Genomic DNA, 20,898 nt, shown 5'->3' on the forward strand with positions numbered 1-20,898 from the left:
GATGTAGGTCTCCAGCGCCAGGAGCAGGCGAGCCTGAGGGAGACCCTGAACTAAACAGCCAGGAGCTGTAGCTGAGGGGTGAGCCCCGTTTCCAGCTCCTTCCCGCCTGAACTGCGGGGGTTTTCTTGGCGGTGCGGCCTCGTGTTGAGGAGGGGACAACGAGTCCCACGGGGGCGACGGCCACCCCCGCTTCCCTCAGGAGAGCCGCTGGCCCGCGCAGCGGCCACTACCTCAGAGACGGGGCCGCCCGTCCCTCCTTTCCCCTCACCGAGCGAAAAACCCGCTCCCGGGGAGCGCCATCACCTCAGCGGTCCCGCTCCGTAAAGGCTGCGCTCCCTCAGATAGCGCCGGGCGGGAAGGCGGGCGGCAGCCGCCGGCCGAGGGCGGGGGGGGGGGGAAGTTTTCACTCGCACAAGCGACCCCGGGAGGTTTCCTTTTCCCTTCCACCAGCCCCGAGGAGGACGCGGTGCGGCGAGTGTCCGCGCGTTCCCCTCAGCGAGCGGCAGGCGGGAAAACCCGCGCTCTCTCCTCAGCTGAGGGGAAGGCGCGCGCCCGCCCTTCCCGGGCCGCCTCAGCGCGGCCGCTCCAGGTAGCCCGGGACGCACCTGCGACCCTTGGGGCGGCCTGAGGCCGGGGCCCGCCGCCTCCCTCAGGAGGAGCAGCCGCCGCTCGCTCGCCTCGCTCCCGCCCAGCCCTCCTCTCCGCGCCCTCTTCTTCCTAATCCTCCTCCTCCTCCTCTCCTGCCGGTACCTGCCTTCCCTCCTCCCGCCATTCCCCTCCCTTCTTTCCCCCTCATGCATATGGATGGGCGCATGCGCGGGCGGGCGGCCTCCCCGCCTGCCGCCGTGGGCTAGATGAAGCCGAGCGGCGGCGGGGCTCCCAGACGGGCGGCCGGCTCCGGGGCGGTGTGTGTGTGCTGGATGTGCGTGTGTGTGGTGTGTGCGTGTGTGTGTGTGTTTGAGTGCGTGTGTGTGTGTCTCGGGGGGGGGGGGCCGGGGGGCTCGCCGCGCCTCCACCGCGCGGTGGCCGGCGACCTGAAAGGAATAAAAGGATCGGGATAATAATCGCAGTAATAAAAAAAAAAAAAAAAAAAAAAGAAAAAGAGAGGGAGAGAAGAAAAGGGAAAGAAAAGAGGGAGGCGAGAGAATAAGGAGAATAAAAGGAGGCTGGGCTGCTTTGCATTGAAGACCGGGGCGCTATTGAAAGCGCTTGAAAAGCGGCGTTGTTCGGCGCGGGTGCGCGCCGCGGCCGGCGCGGTATATTAGAGCGGGGCGGCGGCGGCGGCGGGCAGCAGCGGCGGCGCCTCCTCCTCCTCCTCCTCCCTCCTGGCCCTCCCCGTCCCGTCCCGGAGCGAGCGGCGGCGGCGGCCTGCAGGCAGGCGGGCGGGCAGCGCGGCGGCGGCATGCGTGCGCCCCGGCGGGCAGCCGCGGCGGCGTGCTCCCTCGTCCTCCTCCTCCTCGCCCTGCTGGGGCTGCGGGCAAAGGTACGTCCCTGGGGCTGCAGCGGGAGGGAGAGGGGGGAACCGCCAACCGGGCTCCCGGATCCGCCGCGCTGAGCGGTTGTTGCCGGTGATTTTTTGACGCTTTTTCTGCGGAACGCGGCTCCCGTGGGGATGGCGGTAGGTGGCTTTTTTTTAAAAAAAAACCCAAAACCCCCAGACTTTCAGCGGGGCACAAGGCGCTTTTGCAGAGCTCCTCCAGCCGGAGCGGGGTGACTGCTGCGAACTTTTCTGCGGAGATGGCAAACGCAGAAGTGCTCCTTGCAGCAAGACTTAATTCCCTGGGAATAAAAAACGCAATGACTGCAAACCGCTTTTCTTTTTTCTTTTTTTTTTTTTCCCCGAAATCACGTTTTTCTTTTAAATTTTTCATTTTTTTCTTTAAACCGGGGCTAACCGCGCTACTCTTGGGGGGTGACTAATGAGCAAGGTCTGAATCTCAGCTGGGCAGCCTTGAGCGGGGAGGCTGTTTTCCCCGTTTCAGCTGCACCTCGGAGAAGGCAGAGGGGTTGCCTTTCCAGGGTGCTTTAGCTACATCGTTTTGTTGGGTTTGCCCTGGCGTGTGCACTCCTGGTCCGTTTTGGTTATTTCCTAACGATTTAGAAGCCTTCCTCACATACACAGTGTGTGTTGGAGTTGGCACCTACGGTTCTTTTTTAGCATTAATGGCATTATTTGGTTGGGATGATTTATGAGCCTTTCTCATGGATGTCTGATAGGGAAAAGCTTGGAGTGGTTCTTTTTTTTTTTTTTTTTTCCTTTAATATTATGTGTGTGCTTCTTGAAAGCATGCTTAAAATGACTTTCTCCTGTTTGCAGAGTTGTTGTAGATCGCATTTGGGGGAAAAAGTGAGGTAACTGTCTGTTTCTTGTTTCTCTTTTTTTTTTTTTTTGTTTGTTTGTTTGGTTTTTTTGTTTCTCCTCCGGTTCTTTCTTGGGATTAACAGGTGACTTTAGCATCGGGACAGTTCGAGTTGGAGATTTTATCCATGCAAAATGTGAATGGTGAACTGCAAAATGGAAATTGCTGTGATGGCACCCGAAACCCAGGAGATAGAAAATGCACCAGAGACGAGTGTGATACCTATTTTAAAGTTTGCCTGAAGGAGTATCAATCACGGGTCACTGCTGGCGGTCCTTGCAGCTTTGGATCCAAATCCACTCCTGTCATCGGAGGAAATACCTTCAATTTAAAGTACAGCCGGAATAATGAAAAGAACCGGATTGTTATCCCTTTCAGCTTCGCCTGGCCGGTGAGTTGCGTGGCCTGCTCTGGCTCTGCTTCTGTTGGACGGTGCTGTTTGAGATGGCCATAGTGAGCCGAGCTCTAACTTCTTGCGCAGGGGGAGAGGGACCAGGACTGGAGAGGGAGCAGGCATCTTGGCAAAAGCGTCGGGAATCGGCAGCACAGAAATGAGTAAAATGTTGGTGGTGTTTTTGTTTTTGTTCCCTGGGGCTCACAATGCACAGCCTGTTAAATTTGAAAGTCAGATGTGCAGCGAGGGGGATCTAAATGGGTCAGGGAAGCAAACCCAGTATCTCTGCACTTTACAGCATGAATAAGTCTCTTGAGACTTAGAAGGTCAGAAGTTCATTTTTTTTTTTTTTTTTTTTTTTTTCCCCCCTAACCAGTGAAGTCTTGGGCTTAAGCCAAAAGAGCAGTGGGTTAGGGGCTGTAGAGGGATCCCGTGTGAAAAGTGTGTGTCATAGCTGGCCTCCTTCCCTGGAGCGTGTTTGGGAAGGCTTCCTGCTTCTCCCAAGGGGAAATCTCGCTGCACTGCTTTGGTGTTGATGGGAGCCGCTGCTGCTCTTGGTGAAGTAGTTGCCAGCCTCCCTGAGAAGCTTGCTATGTTTTGAGGTACTTGCGGACCCTAGGAGCTAAAGGCTGAGAAAAGCCTGGCCTTAGCTGTCAGTCCATTTCGCCCGCTCCTCCCCACAGCACACCTTTTCCTGGCTACTTGTCTCTGTGGTCCATAGATTCTGGCTTCCCTGTACTTGTGTGCAGAACTTGATGGCTTGGGGGAGGTGGGGCTCTCAGCCGGGCTCTTTCCCAGTGTTGTCCACTCTAGCAAATACTGGTCAGCCTTGCAGAGCGGTGAGATGGAGGACTGGCAACCCCTTGATTAGCCAAGCCTGCTTTGTTGTTGGTCATGTAAAGAACACTTGCTTAGACTTCAGTGCAGCTTATTTCTTCTGGGGTGCTCAGAGGGTTGAAGCTTTGATACGGTCAGCTCTGTGGAGGAGTGCTCTACTCGCTGCACAGAAACTGAGGATCACCTTTCCAAAACAGCCATCGCCCAGGACAGACCCACAGGGGTGGGTTCCGGGGCCGTAGGCTTTCTGGACATAGAAGAGTGCCATGGCTGTGGGTGGCAGGAGGTGCGTTGTGCTGCGCCCAGCAGCGCTGCGTGCAGGCAAGCAAAAAAACTGAGGGCGACTGCTCTGGGGGGCTCTTACGCACACACTGGCTTTTGAGGTGGCTCTCTGGGGTGCCGTGGTCAGAAAGCCGAAAGCTCCCAAATTTATGCTTCTAAAACTTATATTTAGAAATCACCTAGGAAACAAAACTGTTTTTCCCCCCCTCCCCTTCTCCAGAGGTGCTGAGCAGGCAATTTCCCACCGACTGCCTTGGGATATGTTGATGCTCAGCAGTTTTGAAAATCCAGTCATCCTAACCTAGATGCCTAAGGTCATTTTTGTGAGGGGAGGAGGACTCTTACGTGCATGCAGGGGAGGGGTGAATCTTGTTTCCTATCCTCTGTCACTATCACTGCTGGCGAGGTGGAAGCATGCGTAGACTTTCCGCTCCCTCCAAAGCTTGGCCCTTCCTAGTCAGATAAGGACTGGTTGCTGGGAGGGCCTGGACTTTTTTTTTTTTTTTTGGTGGGGGGGTGGAAAGGCCGCCTCAAAAGCATTCCTTCTCCAGTTGTAGTGTAGACACCCACTTTGTAGTCCTGCAGCCAAGTGCTGCAGGCAGCCATGTGTTCTTGAAGTGTCCTGTGCTGCCTCCTACCTGCCTCCTCCGTCAGTTGTGACTTCTGGAGTATTGAGGGCTGCAGAGCCACGAGGGTGAAATCAAATCTGCGTTTTTAAGGAGATAGTATTACAAAGTACAATAGCAGACTTAACAAAAGTATTCTCTGTTGGAAGTACAAGTCCTCCCTTTCTTTCTTTCTTTCTCTTTTATTTCTTTTTTTTTTCTAACATGAAATGAGATAAAACTGTTATCAAATATGCCATCAAAGGGATAAAGGGCTTTGTAAAAATCTGAGGTATTTGAAGCTCTGCCAATGGCTGCAGTGCTTGTGTTGCAGATTTTTACTTTTTTTCAGGAAAGTCAGGTTCATCAAAGATTTTTTTTTTTTTTGTTTTAACTAGCCCCCTGCCCTGCTCCCAGTAATTCAAGTGCCTCGAATCTGAAGATACGTGTATGTATATAAAAATGGTGTGAAAACTGAACACGTTCCTTCTAACAGCTCCTCTCTTCATAGAGTTGGGAAGGGAAATCTGTGTGTAGAGGGTGGGTTTGGAGGGGTGGGGACCCTGGGAGAAGTTTCTTAAGCTTGCCTGCATCTTAGTAAAAGAAATGCTTCTATTGTCCTGCTGAATCTAATTGAGCACTGGAATCCTAGAGCAGCAGCAGCAAAACTCCAGCGCAGCATTTGAAATGTGTGAAACTTGACGACTTCAGACACTCTGGTTCCTAAGACTGGAATTTTTGGAATAAACTCTTGCATGTTCCCATGCAGAAATGCACTTTTCGAGATTGTGATGGTAGTCTGTTTGCAATTATCAAGCCTGCCCCCCCAGCTTTAACTTCTATAGGACACAGCTTTTATCCTAGCCATTGTGACTTTCAAATGGCATTTGAACAAAAGAATATCTAATGTGGCAAAGCTCTTATTTGTACTAAAATTGTGTACACAAAACATTTTAGGCATTTTGAAAGCTCTACAGATAAAGTAGTAAACTGAATTAGTCAAATCTGATGCTGGAATTTTAGAACTTAAAAAATTATTTAGGTGGGTAAATACTGTTGACTTTAGTAAAAGCTTGAGACTAGCGTTGCGTTTACCAATGTGGCTAATCGTGAGAGATGTCTTTGAATACATCCGACTGAAAATTGCAATAAAGGTGGTAGGAGCCAGACCGACATGTTAATCGTATTGCACTTCAAAATTCATGCTCATCTCTGAATATGTGTTGTTTGTGTTCTACTGTCTGAAGGAGGTTTTTGTTGGATGTTCCAGCTTGAGTCAGTAACATTAAGAAATCTTGTTGCCTTGACTACTTTAAAAAAAAAAAAAAATCTCTTCCCATGTCAAGCTGCCCCCTTATGCCATTTGTGAAAAATAGTTACATTGCATTAAAGGCCTTTATTCATCATGCAGGAGAAGAAGAAGAGAGGATGGTGTGTTTTAAATGTATTGTTAGATTTGGCTTGTAGTTGTAATGTAGATTTGCAGTGTCAGAGTCTTATTAATAACTTAGGTGGTTTGCTCTTGTCAGTTCTGATATGTACCCCTGTGAGTAATGGCTGTGGAGATGGTGGGCCATAAATTAATTTAAGTGATGGGAGGTTTGAGCAAGTTGCTAGGAAACAGGGCAGCAGACCAGCATAAAGGAACTAGAGTGCATCAGAAAGCTGCCCCTGCAGTAGCTAGCAATTCTTCAGTAAACTGAAACAATAGTGATGATGATTTAAAAAAAAAAAAAAAAAAAAAAAACAAACCACAACACATAGGCTTGCTTCCTGCGTTCATTTTGAGACTTCAGTCACTTTCTTGACAGGCAAACTTGGCTTGTGAAGCCATATAGAAAAGTACAGAACAAAAGAATTTCCATGTTCCACTTGTCAAAGTCTGTCTCAACAAGTTTTGTTTCGTGGTAGACACATGCTCTTCTTTGACATAAATCAAATCTCTTGCCTTTCTTAAAGAAGCCAAAGTGTGATTTGTGCTATACCTTAAGGGAGCTGTGCATGAATTAACTAAGCAAAGCTTAGCACTAAACTTTGCTTTTATGTAAAGAAAGATCTTTTGGGGGTTTGGCGAGACTGTGAGTAAGAAGGAGGTCAAACTTGGCAATTCCTTTGGTATGCATAGCTCCAATTTCAAACGGCTTGTTTATCCTGAAATTATGATCCTTGTAATTATTTAATATTGGGGCCAATTGCATGAACACATCAGGAAACTACTGAGGTGGAAAAAAAGCCTCCAGCATCTAAATGACTTTAGCACGAAATACAATTAAAAAGAGGTTTGAATGTCTTATTTCAACCTTACTCTAAAAAATACAATAGTCAGCCTTTCCCCTCTTTAATGACAAATCTTACTGCTACTGGTTCCTGAAGACGTAAAATATGTTTTCTGGGTAGGCATTGTTTTTTCTGGCTACAAAGAGATAATAAAAGAGCTTTAGTGTTTTTTAAGCTTCGTGAACTTTTTCCCCCGTCTTAACACAAGAGGCTTCCAAAATACTAATCTGCAGCTGATATTAAAGTAACAGCCTTTTGAATCTGAAACAAAAATATCAACTGCTCTTTTTTTAAAAAAAACCAAACAACCAAACAACAAAACACAACAGTAGGTCACTGCCATAAAACTAAAGTTTGTTTTTTGATTTTTTTTTTTGTTTTTCCTTCCTTCCAGTTAACTTTTTAAAAACTTGTAGAAGCGAATGTTAGATATTGTTCAAGCTTTTCTTAAAGAATGCCCAATAAGTCATCTTGGAGCACGGGCAGATCAGAAGACATTTTTATAACAAAATGCATATTAATCAAATCCCCACTGTGTCATTTATTGTTGACTAATAATTTAAGAATAAATCTTCAGCACTCAAAGGGCAATGTTTTGCCTAGGATTACTATCAAGAATGGAGCTGAGAGTACTAAGTGACATCTGAAGCATAATTAGCACCCACAAGGCTGGTTTTTTCCCAGGACTGCAGAGAAGTGATGCATCCATTTGGAGGGTTTGGACTTTTTACATGTTCTTAGGAGTTACTTATGTTCCAGTCAGTTCAGAACTTCATCTTCCTGGTAAATCCATTTGACTGTATTACCACAATATATCTAAAAATAAATCCTTGTCCTGCCTGCTCCCAGGATTTTTGTTCTTGTTGTAATAAAGGCCTGCTCCAGTTTAGCTTCTGTGGCAGCTGGATTGGGCCTGGCATTGGAGCTTATTCCTAAACTTTCTCAGACTGCATACATCCAGCACTGTCAGCTTGTTTATGCAGCTGGAAGTCTGCGTGTCTGAAAATGAATTGCATAAAATTGATGCTTTATGCTTAAAATTCTAGTATACTCAAGGAAACATACCACTTCATTGTGGACTGAAGGCTGGAATAGAAGTAAACTAGTTCTGAAGCTAGTGAAGTTGGGCCTTAGCTAATGAAGTGAGGTGAGGTGCCATGCACGAGGCTTGCACTCATCATTGTACATGGCACTTATTCCAGCTTCAGTTCTTAAGGCTGATGCCCTGCAGTATGTGCAAAAACCTTAAGCTACAGTTCTTAAAAGTATTTCTGTGCAGATAATACTAACGACACGATTGGTTTTGAAAATTCAAACTAAACTTGGCTTTGCGTTTCTGCTGATGAATAGAAGTTCTCTGTGTTAATTGACACAGTTCTGATAATTTTACCTGGTAACCCATATGCCTGAACATGGGGAAAGATGTCAAAACTGGAAGCTGTTGCGTTTGTTTCCTGTTAGTCTGTGGAGCTCATGGTTCTGTGGTAACTATTCTGCAGCATAAATTACACTCGTTATTCTTGTAGTATTCAGAAGAAACTGTAAGATGTGGATAGAAGTGGTTAAAGTGGTTTGTAAATAGTCAAACATCCAGAGTCCTTTACCAGCTCAACCCAGTTCTTATGCACTTAGGTAAATAAGTAGAAAGGCTTCTTGTTCAGGCTTGCTCTATGTGAACCTGACTGTTTTGCTTGGCTGGCTACTAGGTATTCTCTCTATTAACCTTGCCACCCTTTTGTAACTGGTGCATTTAATTATCAGTGGGATGCTTTAAACAGGTAGGGGGACTGATAAGAGCAGGTAATCTGCTTGTTGGGGAAGGTTGAAAGCAACCATTGACATTTTGGCCTACCTGCTAGTCTTTGACAAGTGGGGCTCCGTGAGAAAATAACTCCGTAACTAGATAAGGTGCTGATTAAAATGCTGTTGTTGTATGAAGCATCCTGGTAGCTGAAATAACTTAAAATCATTAGTTTAAAAAGAAAGAAAAAAAAAAAAAGGGGGGGGGGGGAAGATGCTATACTTTTTTCTTTTTTTAAAGGAGGGGGGAGGAGGGAGGACCCCAAGTCTCCCCCCTCTATCCCAGTACATTGTTTGGTTAATGCATGCTAGTTTTATGATTGGAATACATTGTAGTCCGGCCACCCAGACAGAGGCATTGACTGCTAATATTAACCAAGAACAATAGTGTGGCCATACTGACTGCAGTGAGGATTACAGAACATAATGGGGCCTATCCAAAAATAATGCTAATACAGGACAAGCAACAGGAAGCAGCAGTAGACTCAGCATTGCTCGGCTCCCAGACAAACCATGGACTTACTTCACACAATGGCAACTTCAGCACATTATGTATTCACAGGATACTCATTATTCCAGCAGGCTTGCCAGATCAGAGATCAGCCTGGTTTACTGGATGCTTAAGCGTATGCATGGTTTGGATAGCGGTACTTTTGTGTCCTTCATCATTTGGCAGGAGGGTGGCAGTTGCATCGCAGAGAAGGTCTTGACTTCGGTTACTGACTTGGCTTGTGCCAAGGCAGAATGGGGAGGGGAGTGGGGGGAGTCTCTCCTGGAAGCTGCTAATATAGTTAAATTTGTTTTCGTGTCTTCTCCTTTATGTGGCAATGAAGTGTTTACTGGCACTAAGAGCAATGAAGGAGCTACTCAAAATGAAGACTAAAGGAACAGTGTGCTCTGTTTTCATGTGGGCATATTCTGTTGAGGCTCCTGGCTGGGCTGCCTGCTTGAGGTTCAGCCCAGCTCTTGGCTGTGAACTCTGAGGCGTGAGATTTTTACAGCCTCGACGCTGTTAATAGATGCAGGGCTGAGAGAGTAACAGCTTTATAGGGTCTTGCCTTATCCTTACGTAGGCTGACCCAAAGAAGATCTTCCTGATGATGTTGCATTTGACAAAGGGTTAAGAGGGTTAGGCTGTTTCCCTCCTTTTCCCAGACAGGTCTGCATCTCCTCTGAATGAGCTCCCTTGAAGGAATATTCTGTTGTCAGAGCTGGCTGGCTGTCCGTGATGTGACGCATCTGTGTAGCGTCATCGTGACTTGTCACGTGGCAACAGGGGTACCCAAGCGAGTGCTGCTGAGGTTTAGAGGAAGGGCTTTTGTGACCAGCCTTTGCTCTGCTCGGAGATGCCCTCCTCCCTCGCCCTCGGGCGCTTTGAAATACGCCTCAGTTTCCCTCTTCCCCGTCTCCCCCCCTCCCAGCTGAAGGGAGGGGGGATTGCTGGAGCTCTTGGCAATTTGCTGTGGCAGCGTGCCGGTCTCCTAACCTTCTGCCAGAGGACGCAGGCAGGGTGCGAGCACCGTTCTCAAACTGGTCTCCACAGCTGTGCGTGGCTGGCGGAGCGTGAGGAGAATGTTGCTGGGCTTAACCTGCTCTCCTTGTTTGGCAGAGGAGGAGCAGGCGCAGCATCCAGAACGCGAACTTCCCACTGCATTTGTCTAGTCATGGTTTCACATGCTCAGCAAAGCTCTTGCATGGTTTAACCACAAGGATAGGAGGGAAAGAAGTTTGACTAGTTGCAACGTCTTTCAAAAAGGAGGCAGTCCTTTCACTAATGAGCCTGATGTTTTAATCTTGCTCTGTCCCACTGACTCGCAGAATGCCTTTAGCAGCCAAAGTACAAAAACACATCTTTTGGGTGGATGTCTGCATGAAGGGAGGGAAGAAGGTAATCAAGCTGAGAGCTTTAAACACCTTCTGCTTACCTGGAGCTGCTAGTATTTCATTTAAATAACCAGAAAAGAGGTTGCCTTGCCCTTTGAGACCCTTAAAAGGGACAGTTTCTGATGGACTTCAGGGTCTTCAAAGTCTTTCTTGAGTTGTATTATCAATGGATCAAGACTAAATCCCGGTGTCTCATTGAGGAAAATGGCCCTTGCCTGTTGGGGCTTTCTCAGTTTTTTGGAGTGTGAACTTAACCATTTCCATCCTCTCATGGCTTAACTCATAGGAGTTTTGCTTAAATTTGACCATGCTGCCTTTCAGCCCTCTGGGCCGATCAGACTGTGGATGTTCTGCAAACTGTGCCGGCTTGCTGTTCCTTTCAAGCTGCCTTTCCTCTCGAGCCAGAATCCCTGCCTTCTGGTCAAGCTCAGGTTTACAGTGGCTAATTGGGTGTGACTCTGGAAAGTTCACTGCTGCCTTGTTGCCTAGGACATTGCTTTGATGGAATAAGGTGCATGATGTGGAATTCTTGTGTCTGGATGTATATATTTATTCAAAGATGGGCAGAGGTCATCTGTGGGCATGGGAAAACTTAAACCTCCGTGCTGTAAGTAGTCATTCCTGAGATATCTGAATCGTTGATCTATAGAGTGGGGATGATATGCACTCTTAAAAAAATCTCAACAGTGCAGTCTTTGCACAGAACTGGTTTCTTTTTTTGGGTGGGGGTGGGAATTGGCTGGAGGTATGTGATAGTTGGATTGTTGAGGGGGGCTTGCTACTGTTGTCGTGGGGCTGTGGGTGTCTGTGTGCCTTTTGTTTAGGAGTGTTCCATCTTGAACACAAAGTCTTGTCCTTTCTTTGCCTCGTGCTGAGAGGGACAGAGCCAAGAGATTAAACTGCCATTCTTTGTATCATCTCTTTTCAGGACAGGGATTCTTCATTTAAAATATTCAGATGAGGTGAGAGGGGGCACACAGAAACAAGGGAATTGCTAGGGTAGGTCTGTTCCCCCTGCATTTTGTTTCCATCCAGTTAAGCAGAAGCGTCTCCTCTCTTTAAACAAACTCTGAAAAGTGGTCACACAAGTATCTAGCAACAGTAGCACTAGGATTCAGCCTTTCCTTTCCTTAAGGGCTAGGTGTGTTGGTAAACAGTCCTGAGAACCAACCGGGAACTGTTGCTATGAGTTTAGACAAAATATCTTCCAAAACAATTATGCAAGGCCAAAAGGAAAACATCCTTCACTTTATTGGAGTAGTGCTAGTTGCCATAATTCATTCTCTAGATCATAATATTTTTTTCAAGCTTGCAGTAACATGTTGTGCTTGTGCTTCTCAATGTTGGTAATTAAACCAGTGAGGAAGCACCCAGGATAGTGCAATCTGTATCTGTGATATGGCTCTGGAGTTCTATTCTGGTTTTGTTTGGTTTTTGTGGTTTTTTTTTTTTTACCTCTGACTTGTGTAAGAACTTCTTAAATCTGCTTTAAACAGTGTTAAATGATCATGTTGTGTCGTGTTTTATTTTCAGAGGTTTTTTTAAGCTGGCAGACTGCATCTAGAATAGTAACAAACAATATGTAACTTTTATGAAATGTTAACCAAAAATGGTTTGGGCCAGTGGAGCCTCTCTATAGAAGTTTGGGTGCATGTCTTGGCTTGCCCAGCTTTGCTTACTTTGGAAGCATTTTCCCACAGTTATCAGTGAACGAAATGGAATCCTAGTCTGCTTTGAATATGAAACATATTTAGGCTATATTGCAAGCCAGTGTCCATCACAAACTAGGTTTTCATTCAGAGGCTGCATGCTGTGTCCAGTCGTGAGAAAGCAGTCTGCTTCAACTCTTTTTTTTTTTTTTCCCCCTTCTTTTTTTTTTTTTTTTTTTTTCCTCTCAAGGAATTTGAGGTCTGCCTTACGCTCGCACCTTGTAGCAGCTTACTCTCGGAACTGTATTTTGGTTTCTGTTACAGAAAAGGTGTTAAGCACTGCAGACCACAAATGAGCAGACTGTGAGTGAGCGCAGATACAATTAAGGAGAAATAAACCTTACGATATACAGCTTGTATGGCAAAGTATCAAAACTCTTCATGGAGAGTTTTTATTTGTTCTATTATTGTTCCGCTCACCAGAAAGAGCGTTACCTCATTTATAGTTATTATTATACTTTTTAAAGTAATTTTTTTTCTTATTTTTCCTCAGCGCTTTTTTTTCTTTTTTTTTTGCAGGGGGGTGTGTGTGTGTGTTGTTTTGTTTTTGAATCATTCTGTAAATTTGAATATGGCTTGCTAAATGACAATTTTGAAAGATACAGCCTGGATAATAATATCTCAGAGTAGAGCTGGGGGAGGAGAAGACGTTTTAATGGCTCTTGTTCTCAAGTTAGGATTGAAGATAAAGGTGGCTTAGATGTAATAGCTGGCAGCTTCCCAACCCATGGAGTCACTTCAGTTAGTTTATGCTTATGATTATTATTACTGGAGTGCTGGCGAGCTCATTGGCAGATTAGTGCATCTGTAAATGTGACACGGGGTGGATAGCGCGTCTTCCCTTTCCCTGCTCTTCCAAATAGTCTGGTCTTAGCCTTTGTTTTACAATGCTTCTCTCTCACCCCACCCCCTTCCCATATCCATCAGTTCTTCCCTCGGTTACCTGATACTTGTGGGAGCTGCGATGGCCCTCATGCAGACAAAGCTTTCAAAGGGGGTGCTGAAAAGCAAAGTCCCTAGAGATCGCGCTGTCAAGGCAGAGCACAGTAATCTTAGCAACACTTCTTGCTTTCAGGACGGTTGGGGGAAGGGACATCAAGACTATTCTTCTGTAACAAAATTCTTTTGAAGCAGTTTTTGAGGGTGGGGGTTTGGTTCTGCTTTTTTGATGCTGCTCTGCCAGCCCGGTGTTTTCTGTCTTCCATGTGCAGTTCTTCCACACGTGCTTTATTGTGGCTACAGCATAGTGTCAAAGGCTGTACTTCCTGGTTAAGTACATAAGATGCATTAATGATGACAAAGATGAGCTATCCAAGGTGAAAGGTCTTCTAAGTCAGACTGGATAAGGTAGCTTAGGGGGTTTCAGGAAGATCATGTTTGTCTCAAGTATAATCTATTACCTATTTATGTTTTCAAGTATTCCATTTTAGGGCAGAGACCAGGAATTTTCCCTTTTAATTAAAATTGTTGCTGGTGGACGTGGGTTTTTTTTAATGTCTTACAGTCATGTGTGGCCTTGAAACTAACTCTTTTTTTTCTTCTTTTGCAGAGATCCTACACACTGCTTGTTGAGGCATGGGATTACAATGATAACTCTACTAGTAAGTATTCATTCTGCTGGTTTACTTAGTTTGGACACCTTGATTTCCTGTCCATTGAAAGGCCTTTAGTAGACTAACCAGCTTACTGTGAAGTAGAGCATGAGGAGAGGGAAAAGCTCTCCCCCAGACAATTTGGAGCAACTACTCCAGGCTCTGCAGCAGCCTGTCCCCCTCATGTTGCCTGTAGAGGGTGAGTAGCTCACTCACCTAGGCACCAATGGTTTGATGCCTAAAAATAGACACTGTTAATTCCCTTTTTCTCCTTAGGGAGAATAAAAGCCAAGGGATTTCTTCAGGTTTTTCTGTTTGGATTATTATTTTTTTAAATTAGGAGTGGTATTCAGAAGCCTAAGTCTTGTCCACTTGGGACCTCTCTATAAACTATGTACTTCTCAAAACCGAACATGCTGCTTTTAAAAAAAAAAAATAAAAAAAAATCTCCATAACACTTGGTATAGCTATCCATTTTATGACTGTAGATGAGAAACAGGAGTGACTACCAGCTCTTCCTTGGGAGTTGGATGACTAGGGATTTATATTGAGGGACTGAAAAATATTTACCAGACACCATCTGGTAGAGCTGGCTGCAAATCAAGGGTGGGAATCTTTTGCCTGGAATGTCTTTGGTTGGTTTCAGAAACTTTCTGCTAAGCTTTTCCTGCTGGCTAGAGGAAGCCACATAGAGTCTCTTGGCACATGAGCTGTTCTGCTTGCTGCCTACTGTTACTGAAGTAGGTGGGCAAAATTAGCTCTATTTTCAATCTAAGGCTCTAATAGTGTGTGGTAAAAGCCACAGGAGAAAGTATGAATCTGAACTCATAAACCTTTTGTTGACACAACAAGCCTTTTCCTTCAACGAGGAAGCAGCAGTGCTATGGCCCATCTTAAACCAGCCTTTTTGCAGTCCGCTCTGGAATGCCAGGTGACAGCCGCACAGTAATGAAATGGACTTCATGCTTCACGAGAGAAAGGCCTTGTAAAAATGTGCACAGTGCTGTGGTTTTGTGTTTTAATCGGTGAAGAGCACGCTGCTTGGGAATGGCTTTTGAGTCTGGGAACCTTTCTGCACAGATCTGCTCTTTAATATCTTCTTTTAATATACACGGGATGTCCTATTAGTTCTTAGTTCCAGAATAGAGGTTGTCCATTGCAGATAATTCCTGTGACCTGTCAGTGGGAGCCATGGTTTGCTTTACAACCCGCCACACTCAACACTGTCGCAGTGCCTGTGATTTCAGGCCCTACCCCAGCACAGTCGTGGAGCGCTGGCTGGGAGATTTCTTGGCTCTTGTCTACGAAGTGTTTTATGGAGGAACAGAAAATAGATTGCTGCTGCTGCAGCAGCAGAGTTGTATTAAAAATGGAAGATGCCTGAATTCAAAATGAAGGTCTTGTTTACAGTAGGATCTGAGAGTTTTTTCAGACTGGGTCTCTGCCACTTTTACTATTATTAGAGCTCATCTTTTTTCATGAAAAAACAACTGCATTTCCAAAGCTACACAATGAACCCTTTCTTTGCTTTCATGTTCTGGAAGTACAATTGTCTTCAGACAAAATTGCCTCATTTCTCAGCAGTGCGTTTGACCAAGTGCAGACATGTTCTTACATATGTTCCTGATTTGCATTCCTGCTCCAGCTTTGCTGTCACATATCCATCTGTAGGTCACTTCAGTCGCTGTACTGCACAAAGCTTTTCTTTTGTACCTCATCGCTTAGTCAGCTTTCCCATAGCTGAAGAATAAGTCTTGAAGAACTAGTTAAGGCAATCATTAGAACTAAACAATTATCATATAAAGTGATGAGTATTTTTTTTGATGTCCAGGATTTTCTTTTGCCCTAATTACTGCTCAATTGTAAGGACTCTGTGACAGCTCAAAAAAAAAAAAAAAAAAAAAAAAATAGATGGGTTTAGTAGGCTTTGTGTAACTTTTCCATAGCTCTAGCATCCTCTGATCAATGCAGTCGTTAGGAGATCCTAGAGTGGATGCTTCCTTCCCCCCTCTACATTCCACTCCTCCTACGTTCCCCTTACCACATACTCTCTCTTGTCTCCCTTCCAAGAGTGGCTTGCAGTTAAATTCTGGCCCTGTTGAAGTTGATGAGAATCGTGCTTTGTTGGAGCCAAGATTCAGCTTAAATGGTTTTCTTACTCTGGTTCTTGTCTAGATGCCATCTTGCTACTGTCGCTTCATACATAAAGCTAATGGGGCTGACATTGCATCTCAAACTATGTCAAAGAGCTATTGTAAATTACTGGTATCAGTTGCATGTGAATTCCAGACGGGCATAAGAGACTTCAGCACAATGTAAACCAAGCCATAGCTGGAAGTTGTCTGAAACAAAGACTTTCAAAAATAACTGTGGTGTCCTTGGCCACCCAAAACGCCTAGAGGAGTCTGGGCTTTTGTTGTTGTTTGCTTCCTGGTGCTGCATAGTTATAATTTCCAGAAATTGGAGCACTGAAAAGCAAAGGTGGGCAGTCAAAATAGCTAATTGCCCCGTGCCTAAAACCTTTGATAAAGTTGCCGACAGAATAAAAAGACAGACTAATAGCTTTGAAGCGCAGCCACAAAAAGTGAATGAAACCAACAAACTTTGTCAGCGAAGTGCAGAGTGGAAGCTCAAGATGTACGGAAAGCCTCTCTCTTCCACTTCATCAATTTCTAATTGGTTAATGTTTCCTGTAACCTTTCTATCAGAGCATGGGATTCCGAGTCAGATGATGTCAGACGAGTTAGGAAGATCGCCTTTCTCTCAAGCCTGGCTGACTGCTTCTTTTTATTTACTTAACCAGTCTGCTGCTTTGGGATTGCTTACTATAAAATTTAAAACATTGCTGGTGCGGGCTAAGAATGGAAGAGTTGTTGCAACGCCTTCCCTGAAGTCTGGGTCAGCGCACTTGTGTAAGGGCGTACTGACAGGTGGGAATAGGGAAGGGTGGAGAAATTTTTGTACAAGAAGGAACATGCCAATACTTCATTGTGAAAACTCTGGGTGATGGCTAATGGAAAGGGATCTTAAGTCTGTGAGATCTTACTTGAATTTAAATGCACGGTGGTAGCTTTATAACGAGTATCAAATGGAAGGCATTTTAGCCATGATCCAAAGTGAAATCACAGCTGGTTTTCATCTGGGCCCTTTAAAAAAATTAGTTTATCCAGTGGACTAATAAGGATGTTTCCATTTGAGTTCAGCCTGTGGTTAAGGGCTCAAAAGAGCCGGTGACTGGAGTGAGATGTTGTAGACATACAGCAAGGATGTGCTTCCTAATGAGCTGGCAGATAGGGGAATGATAGAGCAGAGGCAGGAGGAAAGATCTCTTTTCCAAGGCGACTGTTTTTCTGGTGCCAAGGACTCAAATAGCTGTCAGTGGTATGTTCCCAACAGGGAACAGGAAAAGACTGGAAAAGCAAGAGTGAGAGTGCGTGTGTGTGCGTGGAGGGGGGGCGGTTTGCAAAACTAAATTGAGTGTCATTCCCCTTTTCTTCTGCCACTTAGAGGAGAAAAGGATAGAGTTGTTTTACTCGCAAGAAACAGGATGTCTTTATGCACGGAGTCGGTATTTGGGGAAACGCATTTGCTTTCCAACTGTGCTGTAGATCGGGGTGTAATCTTGGCAAGTGCAGCAAAGCCATCTCCAGCATGCATGAGTGGAGCTCTAATCGCTCGACTAGCCCCATTCAAGGCGAACAGATATGCATCTGCTTAAGTACCTCTTAGAATTAGTCAGTAATCTTGTTGATGAGATCTAAGAGCCTTACACCTGCACAGTACAGGACATGATATTGCTCTGGATATACCAGTATGGAAAAGTCCTTAGGCATCTATGTTACTTGTGAATGGGATTTAAATTAATAAAGGCCTGCATGCATTTGAAACTCTCACGCATAGATGTGGGGTTGGGGGCTTAGTGCCAATGAATAATAAAAACTGATTTAAATGGAAAATATTATAGAACCAGAAATACCAGAAGGTGAATAAGAAGTTGTTGCCCTTAATTTCACACTGTAAACACTTAATGGATGCCGTAGTCTCCAGCCAAGAATACCCCCCAAAATGGGTAAATGCGTACAATGTCTGTGTATTGTCACTCTTCTGTGGTTGTGCAGCCAGTGCTTTGACTTGACTTTATTCAAAACTGCAGACAAGCAGGGAGGATCTAGTGGTGAATTGATAATGGGTATCTGAGGCTTGAGAAGCCTGTTTGGAAGTTCTTTTTGAAAGCCACAAAGCAAAGGTCCTTAGCAAGATATTTAAAAGCATTTTAGATGAAAAACTGCCCGTGTGTCATCTCAAGCTTTATGTGACAACTTCTTTAGTCTTCAGCTCTGCCTTATGTTAAATCCATGAACTTTCCGTTGTAACTGTTAGAAGAACATGCTGAACATCAGTAAGTTTTAATTATTAACACTCAAATGTGCCAGTACTTCACGCGCCGCTTTCTAACACATCATTGGCAAACTGCCCTTCTACCTAAAATTCTTCTGTCGCTGGATTATGCTCCCATATACAGAGCAGTGTAGCCTGGTACTTATTTTTGGGTTTTGTACTATGTCTGCAAGGATATTTTGGCTGTTTTATGATAAACTTTCGCTCGGCAGTCAAGTGCTTGCTAGCAGCAGGTCGTAAGGCAGTGTCAGATCATTTAAGTCACAAGACCTGGATTACGAAGTGAAATACCACAGATATATACAATGTTCCGAGCTAATGTGAAGTATTATTATTTCAAACCATAATTTAGACAGTTGTAGGGCTCTAAAAGCCAGAAGACCTTTGCTGCAACTAAATGTCAAGTACAAAGTCTAAACTTTGACAGGCTCTGTAGAGAGAAGGGGGATCTGTAGCACATACATGCAGTAATTTGAGTTCTCTGCTTTGAGCTCTGGTAGTCTTGAATTTTTAGTGTCAGCTAACAGCTGAAGAGAGAATTTCCACGGTATTTCTCAGCCAAAACCTGGTGAGGTCACTGATGTCATCTGAATGCCAGAGTTGCTAGTTTTCAATTTAATGTTTACCCCAGAGTCCTGGGAGGCTGCAAACCTTTTGCGGTGCTTACGTTCAGTTTGTAGACATTGCTTTATTAGGCTATTGTAGTATGATGTTTTTGTAAATATTCCTGTTAAAAACAAAACTAGTACCATGAATGGACAAGCCTGGAAAACCACATTATGTACCAATCTGTTGGAGCTAGATGTGAAAGCAGCTGAGTTTTTCTTTACTCACAAACTGTGTGATTCTTACTGGATGCCCTTACAGTGCAAAAGGGATAAGTGATTGGCAGTAACCTAACAGTCCCTTTTGATTTCAAGCTTTGTTCAGTTTGATAATGCTGCATGTGTGTTTCAGTTAATGGTTTGTAGCTCCAGGGCAGACTTATCTTACTCTCTAAAACAGAAAATTAATAAAACCAACTGGCTGCCTCAGAGAGTCTTGCCAGTGAAGCTAGAGAGATGTGACGTGGGAGGTAATGATACCTAAAGGAAGCTTTAACTCTGACATCTCTTCTGACTTGTAGATCCTGATCGCATTATTGAGAAGGCATCCCACTCTGGCATGATCAACCCGAGCCGTCAGTGGCAGACTTTGAAGCATAACGCAGGAGTTGCCCACTTTGAGTACCAAATCCGTGTGACTTGTGCAGAACATTACTATGGCTTCGGCTGCAACAAGTTTTGTCGACCGAGAGATGACTTCTTCACTCACCATACCTGTGACCAGAATGGCAACAAAACATGCTTGGAAGGCTGGATGGGACCAGAATGCAACAAAGGTTTGTGACGAATGCTCGACCCCCGGATGACCGGCGGGCTTGGGCAGGATTTGAGTGCGTCATATCCGGGTTGCAATTCAGTGTGGCCAGTTTGTGCAGACAACGGGGCTAAGGACCGATGGGACAGCGACTAACTCTTTACACACAGAACTAGGGGCAGGGGAGGACTAGTTTCTGCCTTGTTTTAAAATCTCAGAGAGGTCTGACAAGTACTGGGCACTTAGCAGATGTGTTCTTTCTCTGATTATCCACATCTTTGCCCTTGGGAATAAAACCCAGCCCACTGACTTCAATAGGAATTCTGCTGCTGACTTCAAAAAGGATTTCCCCTTTGGTGCAGAACTTCAAGACAAGCAGGAAGGAGAGACTTGTTTTAGAGCTGACCTGGCAAGTGTAAAGCTTTGGTGTTTGAAAAGTCCCAGGCTGTTTGTTCTACCTGAGAAGATGTTTAACACGTTTATTAGGGAATGGCAACTTCCTAGGTAATTTCAGAAGGAGAAAGCAGGACTCTTGAGTAGGAACAGACTATCAGTATGCCTTGCTGACTGAGTTTCCCTGCAATTTGAATCGATGCTCATCTTAATATCCTGTCTGTTCAGAGATAATGGCTCAAAAGTAAATCCAGAGTAGTTAAAGGTTGCTTTGAGTTAGATGGAAAGCCAGGGAGAGTGGGCCATTTCACCTGCAAAAGACAGGGAAAGGAAACCTGTGGACTCAGAGTGACTTGAGCTCTCTGAGGCGAGATGGTTTCTGTTGCATAGAAAGAACTGAACAGCGTGAGATACGATTCCTCTGCAAAGCTAGCTGATTTCCTATCGCAGGGAGCCACCTACCTTGGTTTTTCCTTCCAGTAGACTTGATACGAGAGACTTGTTAAAACCTTGGATTTAGTACGATTACAATACTGGTTAAAGTTTAAAACATTCCCACGAGTGTGAAGATGCAGGAAGCAGGCAGCATGCTGATACTCTTCTTTTTTTGTTTTAACAGCTATTTGTCGTCAGGGATGTAGCCCCAAGCATGGTTCTTGCACGATTCCAGGAGAGTGCAGGTAAATGCTCCCTCTCCCTCCTTGTTCCCCCCCCCCGCCACCTCCCCATCCCCAAATAATTAAACAAGTGATGCTAAACACAATAGAATTGGGGAGGGAGGGTGTTTTTGGAGTCATGTTTTTGACCAAGGCACATTATTCATGCTGACTTGCCCAGAATAAGGGGGGAGCAGGCTTTTTAATGCACTGATAATTTTAAGAAGCTTTTGGTTTGTGAAATGGTGGCACTGAGGGGGGGGAGGAGGGTACAGGATACATCGTGTGAATGCTGCCTAATGAGCACTAACTAATTGTTTCTGCATAAATAGTGCAAATGTTTTGTGGGTAC

General features: G+C 45.0%; 1 protein-coding gene across 1 annotated transcript in view; it reads left to right on the plus strand.

The window, feature by feature from the left end:
* Positions 1-873: 873 nt before the first annotated feature.
* The window catches only part of JAG1 (jagged canonical Notch ligand 1), a 37,468-nt gene continuing 17,443 nt past the window's right edge, over positions 874-20,898 (plus strand). Inside the window, exons 1-5 of the mRNA XM_074864390.1 lie at positions 874-1,483; positions 2,446-2,751; positions 13,698-13,749; positions 19,265-19,519; positions 20,510-20,570. Of these exons, the coding sequence (XP_074720491.1) occupies positions 1,403-1,483; positions 2,446-2,751; positions 13,698-13,749; positions 19,265-19,519; positions 20,510-20,570 (755 nt within the window). The 5' untranslated portion in view covers positions 874-1,402. The remainder of the gene's footprint in view (positions 1,484-2,445; positions 2,752-13,697; positions 13,750-19,264; positions 19,520-20,509; positions 20,571-20,898) is intronic.

The sequence above is a fragment of the Strix uralensis genome, chromosome 3 (assembly GCF_047716275.1).
Source record: "Strix uralensis isolate ZFMK-TIS-50842 chromosome 3, bStrUra1, whole genome shotgun sequence".
In the NCBI taxonomy this organism is placed as follows: domain Eukaryota; kingdom Metazoa; phylum Chordata; class Aves; order Strigiformes; family Strigidae; genus Strix; species Strix uralensis.